Below are 7,756 nucleotides of genomic sequence, written 5' to 3'. Positions count from 1 at the left end.
AATACTTACTGGTATTCATACCGGTACACCACACCAATATTGAGATCACTAGGTATAATCAATTACTATTAGGAAGCCTCTCGAACTCGCGAAGTTCACAGCCTCATTTTCTCATTTTGTACAGATTCTGTCCATGAATCCATATGAAATTATTTTTGTTTGGTTAATCAACTCTGACTCTGGGGACTAGTCTGAGTTTTTTAAAGAGTTAATTTTGTAAAAAGGTTTGAAAGTTTAATTCATTATTTACACAAAGAGCCATGCTTGTCATGATCTGGGTTTTTTTTTTTTTTTTTTTTTTAACATATTAGGCTCTCAAAAAGTAATATTTTTTTAGCTGAGTTTACTGACAGTCAAAAATGGAGAATAATTAACAGATGTTGAAAAAAAAAAGAGAATGAGAGAGAGAGATAGAAACCATATCAGAGAGAGAGAGAGAGAACCATATCTGAGAGAGAGTTTATTTTCAAAGTTTAATTCGTGTTGGAATTTTTGTTTACTGATATTTTCAATGGCTGTTTGGATTATTTCATAAATACAGTTGAAATAAATCATTTAATTTATTAAAGCAGTAATTAAAAATAATAACAGTATAAATGAATATATTTATATTTTGGAGATACAGCTGTATTGCACTGTTCATTCTCTAATTTGCGTTCAGATTCTTAAGTAGTTTTTCTGCTTCTGCATGTGCCTGTGAAAATAAAAATAAAATTAATAAGGAAGCATTTTAGCAATAGAGAAGCGCTGAAAAACTGATTTATATTTCCAGCATTTCAGCAAAAATATTATCTGTAACATTTTGCCAAAACTGATGGAAATATCAAAAGAAACAATGGTTTCCGCATTCAATGTTCGGTTGCAGACACGGAGTAGACATCTAGTAGAGAAGGTTTAGTGTAGTTATTTCAGCCGCAAATAAGAAGCAGTTTGGTTTTTTTTTTTTTTTGGGTCAAGTGACATTCCGGCCTCAAACAGTTTTCAACGTTTTTTTTACGAGTAATCTTTTCAGACTCGTGATCAGAATTTCTAAAAAGGAGGGGTTCTAAGCTCTAAAAAGTTTCCCATCTCTGATGACAGTGTCAAAATAAATGAATGAATAAAATAAATAAAACAAATTTTAAAACAATTTTTGGTGAAGCACTATACGTTATTCAATTTCGGTCTATGAAGAAAAAAGTGTTAATTTGTTCTGCACACTTTTTTTTTAATTTTTAACAAGCCCTTTAATTTCTACATAATTTTATATTTTGTAAAAAAAGGGGGGGAGTGCACAGATATTTTTTATACCCTTTTTTAGTTTTGTTCCTTAAAAACACTCTATGAACTTTGAACTAAACAGGAAACAGGAGTTATTGAAAATGAAACGTTTATACCAATCAGGGGCGCCGACTTGGAAAAATTATTGGGGGGGGGGCACGATGTCACCAGGGTCTAGGAAGTATGTTAAAGCACGGAGCCCCTCCCCCGAAAAAAATTCAGATTTTTGTGCCTTGAAAATGCTAATTTTCTGGTGTGTGTAATTTATACAAACAAACAATATGTGACATGGCGTTTTCAAAGTAAAAAAGCTAAAAATTGGTACACAAATTTTCTGCTTCAATTAGATCATGTCACTTGCCTTAAGTGAGGGACAATTTTACAGTTCCATTTTGTGGGGAGCCGTGAAGTGCCATAGCTAGGCTACGGCACTATACAAGGTAGTGCACTTGACTTGCATGAAAAGGAACTTCCAGTATGGCACCGATTTATAACAACTATTGGGGGGAGGGTGCCATTACTGGGGCCTTGCCAGGGGAAATTTTCTAAATTTGAGATAAAAAATAGTGAGTTTTAAAGTCTTTTTAAGCATTTTAGAGTCATATGATCAACATTAGAACCGCAAAAATCTCGGTAAATCGACACTCTGAGAAACTCGACAAGCAGACATTTTTTGGCTTTGAAAAAAAAGAACACTCATGGTATTTTCGTAAAAAGCTAATTTAATTTACAGTAATAACTATGCTTTTATTCTATTACAGAGCGGTGAATATATAGCTCTGAAAAGATTGAAATGATGTTTAAATAAATCTAAACTATCATTAAAAGAATAAAGCATAAAAGATTACTGTCGCACTTTGATTACTATAAGTGAAATAACTAATTTAAGTTTGCTTTGAATAAGGCTCAGAGTTCATTAAATAAAAATAATGTCTCAAAATTAATGCTTTAATAGAGTTAAAAAAGTTAAAACAGAGAGAGAGAGATTACTTTATTAACTCTAATAATTGAAGAAAACTATCACGCCTTCCATTTAATATACAAATCAAACCCTGATATATTTTTTTCAGATCAGCAACAATTAGATGAGACCGCCGCCGGCTACAGATTTCACTCGAAGGTTCGCGCACTGGAACAAATTCTATGAGTGCTCTCAGCACCGTAACACTATCATTATTCACACCACTCGTTTTCAATTAACCTGTTTACTACTGCAATAGTTATTTGTTTTAATTGATTACTGAATGTACTTTACAATGTAACTATCTTCAAACAAGGAAAGTTAAAAATACCAACATAATTTTGTGATTTTAGAAACCATAATATGACAAATAATGTTCTTAAATTATTGAGGGGGCTCTGCCCCCCAATACAAACTATTGAGGGGGCTCGGGCCCCCTCAAGCCTTATGGAGTCGGCGCCACTGATACCAATGAAGTATGATGTTTTATTACCTTCAAAATGTAAATTTTTCTCCAATAAAATAAAACAACGATCAAATTGAGAGACTAAACAGTAAAATAAGAATGGTACATCAAAACATAAGTAAAAGTTGTATGTGCAGATTAGAACCGAATTAATTAAAATTGTTAACATAACATATAATATTGAATTATTTATTTATTAAAAAATATTCCAATGAAAGTAAGGATACACACAAAGTATTTTTAGCTGATTTTTAAACTTTCAGTAGTGGATGAAATGTTTCATAAAATTCCATTTTTTGGTAGATTAGTTATTTTTTTTATTTTGTAACAGATTCACCATTTACTCCTCATTTGCAAATTAATTTGCTCAAGACCTTTGATAACGTTATCTAGATTTTGAACGATAACAATATCTTTTTTTTTTTTTTTCAAATAATTTTCAAGTCTGATAGTTCATCAAGTCCTTCTATTTGCCATTTTTACTTATTTATAGACCATTTTGCAAAAATTTAATCCTCACCCAGGGACGATCGGCAATTCGGCATCATGATGCTTCAGAGAAGAAAGTTTTACATATGTGTATGGATTTATTTACTTGGGGTTCAAGAGTTGATTTGCTTTGCATGAGAAATGTGAAACTTAATCAAAATAAAATCGGGAATTTGTTCTTGGGGGTAAAAGTTGGTCCCCCTCTCACGAGAAAATCTGCACATTTTCAAAGTAGTAGTTTCCGAAAAAGGGAAGAAAAAAAAACCCTATTTTGGCGTCCTTAAAGTTGTGGTGCCCAGGTCCATTGACCTGCAGGACCGTGTGATAACCCTTGAGATTTTGCAGACCCAGGCAGTTTAGCTGAAGCAATTGTACGCTAGGGTGTACCAAAAAAAAACTTTTTTTGGAAATGCAAAATTTTAAGTTAATAAAGAGTTGCCCCACGTATACCACAAAATTTTTTATTCAAATCAAAAAATATTTAAATATGCCGCAAGTATCCTAAACTTAATAATTTTCTACCAAAAAAAATTAAACTAGGGAAATTTTAAAAAATCTAGTTTACAGTTGCAAACAATGAAGTAGAGGTAGAGGTCACAACTTTAGGGGCTCATTCAACTCTAACAGAATTCGATCAATTGTATCGATCAATCAGGCAGCCAAAAATTTCTTTTGCCCCACTCAGAAGGAAATTTTTCGCTATGCTAGAAAGAATTCGATCGAATCGAACAAAATCGAGCTGAATGAGCTTCTAAAATATCATACCTCCACACGTTATACCCCCCCCCCCCCCCCACGCGTTTGTGATACGTTAAAATATTAAGCCGAAGGCCAATCACTATGTTTTTGCAGGATTTCAGCAGACTGAATAATTCGTGGTTTCATCAGCTCATCGATATCAAGTTCTGGAGTTGCGTTCACTCTGTCCTTAACAAATCTTCAAAAGAAAAAGTAATGGGTGTCTTGCCGAGTGATCTTGGCTTGGTGGCCATTTGCAGTCCAACGCAATCAGTAAAATGTTTCCAAAAAAAAAAAAAAAAATGCTGCATGCTATGTGCCTTCGCGAAAAAAAAACTTATTCAATACTTCAAATGTTGTTCCGATGTTGTTTGAAATTCTTTTAGGTGGTCTTTCCAATGGAAAAAAGAACTATGTACGTACTGTCCGTTTTTCACGAGAAGGCACTTCGCCACGCCTTCTCGAACGCAGAGTTCCATTTTACGCGGCGGTTATCGGTAAACATATCCAGCGCTTCTAAATGAGACAACCTTAACTTGGGCTTGCATTTTAATGTGCAAAAAAGTCTTAGTGTCCTTTACATCACTTGCTTCACTTGTCTGCTGCCGTTTTAGTTATTCTTACATTTTAAAAACTGCTGCTTTTACAGCAAAATGCTATGATCCGAATATACCTTCTGCCGAAAACAGTGAAATAGAATTATCGGATACTACCTGACGAAGGAGGAGTCAAGTGCCTTCTCGTGGAAAACGGACACTACCTCAATTTGACAATTTATTCCTCCTTTCTCTCCCCCCCCCCTCCCAAATGAAGTGCGCTACCTTTGGCCCAATCTGTATGAATTGGGTTTCCTAAATTAGGAAGAGAAAAAAAAAGCAATTGACAGTAAACATTTTCTGAAGTTTTAGAGTATAAATTCCACCAACCTGTTGATCGTCTGGGGTTTTTACTGGATACTCTAAAGCCTGTTTCAGGAAAAGTATCGCTTTGTCTTCTTGCTTCATTTTTAAATAGCACTTGCCAATCATGAGGAGATTCATACTGTAAAATTTCGGACATACTAGGAGTATAATAATAAGATCACTATTAGCGAAACAAATCTCGTTATTAATATTGCACTTATTATTTTGAACTACACTGGAAAAAAATTCCAACAACCGATATCTAACTGACACCAGTGGCAATAAGGTTTATACCGGTACCAAGAAAATCACATCCAGGGAAATACCGGGCATGAACTCATGCGGGAAATTTTTAAACCAGTATGAAACCATTTAAAAAATTTCTCTATGTGACTGATGACTGAAACCTCCATTCTGTCAGAAGAAAGAAGAGTTAAAAGAAATATTGATTAAATAAATAAAAACATTCATGAAAAACACCACCAACTCAATTATTCCAGTCGAGGACTGAAGTGTTGGCGGTGTTTTTCATGAATTTCTGCCTTATCCCTGGCTATAGGACGGTAACTTACTGAAAATAAAAACATATTAAAAAGGAGAAGGAGAAAATTAGAATTTGTTCCGCCAAGTTAACATTCAAAGAGTTATTTTTATTATTCTTTTTTTTTTTTAAATTTTATTCCTTATTTTTAATATCCATGGAATTAATCTATCAAAATGGATGTGAACATATGAACAGGCTGCTCATAAACTACATAGCAATTTTGAAGGCAGGACATTGTGATTGGCTTTACTGGAAGTGCATCAGCGAGACAAAATTTGGCAATAAATAATTAAATTTTTAAACCAATAACGAATTATATATAATCATGGTTTACAGTAAAAAAAAATCTGCCGACTGTGAAGACCGGCAGATCTTTAAAAAAGCAAAACCAAATTCTTACTTTGCTCAGCTTTTTCAAAGAATTGGAGAGCCTGAAAATACAATGAAATATTAATTTTTTAGTGTTGCTTTTAATATGAAAAACTTCTTAATTGAGTAATAAGCATATTAGTTTTCATGCTTTAAACTGAAAAAAACATCTCACTTCTTCATAGGTTGATGTCGGAGGTGAAGCAAATATGGCAGCTGCTGCTTTTCTTTGATACCAAGGCATATCAGCGAATGTGAAACACCTAGAATTTAGTAAAGTTGGAGCATAAATAAAATAGTTTTAAAAATTTTTAAAATTGATTTTTTACGAGGGCTATCCAGAAAGTAGATTACGTTTTCGTCTGTGTCCGCTAGGGGCGGGGCTAGCGCGGCCATCTTGGGGTCAAAGCGTTGCGCAGCTCAGTCTGCATCTAGCCGTGCTAGTGAGAGGTTCGTGCTGTGTTCGTTCAGATACTGTGACGGTTTGAAATGTCTGCGTTAATTGAAAATCCCGCGAGCTGCGAGGTGCGCGCAGTAATAAGGTTTCTGACTGCAAAAAACTGTAAACCGATAGAAATCTATCGGCAGCTTTGTGAAGTGTATGGGGACAACATTATCACTGAAGGTGGAGTGCGTCAGTGGGTCATAAGATTTAAAAATGGCCGAACCAATGTTCACGACGAAGATCGAAGTGGGAGACCCAGCATAGTGAACGCCGAACTTCTCGAAAAAGTCGATGCTAAAGTCCGGGAAAATCGAAATTTCACAATAACGGAACTTTCTTTAAGTTTTCCACAAATTTCGCGAAGTTTGGTGCACGAAATCATCAGCGAAAAGCTTGGTTACCACAAGTTTTGTGCAAGATGGATTCCAAAAATCTTGACAGAGGACCACAAAAATCAGCGAATGGCTGCAGCGTTGAACTTTTTGGACGCTTACCATAAGGATGGTGACTTTTTACTCGATCGCATCGTTACTGGTGACGAAACATGGGTGAAACACGTGAACTGTGAAACGAAATTGCAATCAATGCAGTGGGGGCACACAAGTTCTCCCCAAAAACCCAAGAAATGCATGCAAACAATGTCGGCAAGGAAGATCATGGCGACTGTTTTTTGGGACAGAAAAGGTGTGATTTTGGTGGACTTCCTGGAAAGAGGCACTACAATAAACTCTCAAAGGTATTGCCAAACTCTCCAAAAACTCAGAAGAGCAATTCAAAACAAGCGCAGAGGAATAATGAGCTCTAAGATCTTGTTGTTTCACGACAACGCCCGGCCCCACACGGCAAATGTCACTCGTAAAGTTCTTGAATCTTTTAAGTGGGAGTTGTTTCCTCATCCACCGTACAGTCCCGACCTGGCACCGAGCGACTTCCACCTATTCCCAGCAATGAAGAAGTGGCTGGCTATGCAGCGTTTTGATGACGACGCACAGCTGCAAGAGGAGGTAACGGAGTGGTTGAAGGCGCAGGCGGCCGAATTTTTCGACGAAGGAATTTCCAAGCTCGTGCATCGCTACGATAAATGCCTTAATTTGTATGGTGACTATGTCGAAAAGTAGTATTTGAGTGTGGCTTTCATCTGTATATAATAAAAAAATTTTCCTATACTTTGTTTATTTTTTATTCCAAAACGTAATCTACTTTCTGGATAGCCCTCGTATATTATACTTTCATTAACTAATATTAGAAAAATTAGGATATGCAACACTATTACACCTATAGTAGATAAAGTAATAATAATTAATGTAAGTAAAAAATTAAAGATGATGATGGTTGAGGCTGTGAAGCTGTTCTCTTGATATTCTCCTGCATATAGAGGGTTTTCACTTTTTCTTTAATTTTAAGAAACTTTTCTTCCCTAGTTTAAGCTGAAACAGCACGCATAGATACTACTATGTTAAATTAACTTTAACATTCAGAGTGAAAAGTACGGAGTGGTTTTTTGTATACACAAACGAAGCGATGATACATCTAGTAAGGTGCAGGAACTGACGCACTTCAGTGACGCCAAAGGGGGTCCATT

The 7,756-nt window shown here is 35.4% G+C and overlaps 1 protein-coding gene across 2 annotated transcripts in view; it reads right to left on the bottom strand.

The window, feature by feature from the left end:
* Nucleotides 1-447: 447 nt before the first annotated feature.
* Nucleotides 448-7,756, bottom strand: part of LOC129226063 (regulator of microtubule dynamics protein 1-like) — a 32,495-nt gene continuing 25,186 nt past the window's right edge. For both annotated transcript variants that reach the window (XM_054860645.1, XM_054860644.1), the window contains exons 7-10: nt 5,905-5,992; nt 5,761-5,791; nt 4,841-4,974; nt 448-694 (exon numbers count right to left, since the gene is read on the bottom strand). In XM_054860645.1, the coding sequence (XP_054716620.1) occupies nt 647-694; nt 4,841-4,974; nt 5,761-5,791; nt 5,905-5,992 (301 nt within the window). In that variant the 3' untranslated portion in view covers nt 448-646. The remainder of the gene's footprint in view (nt 695-4,840; nt 4,975-5,760; nt 5,792-5,904; nt 5,993-7,756) is intronic.

This window comes from Uloborus diversus, chromosome 7 (genome assembly GCF_026930045.1).
Source record: "Uloborus diversus isolate 005 chromosome 7, Udiv.v.3.1, whole genome shotgun sequence".
NCBI classification, from domain to species: Eukaryota; Metazoa; Arthropoda; class Arachnida; order Araneae; family Uloboridae; genus Uloborus; species Uloborus diversus.
The sequence above is the reverse complement of the archived record's forward strand: the minus strand, read 5'-3'. Positions and strand labels throughout refer to the sequence as shown.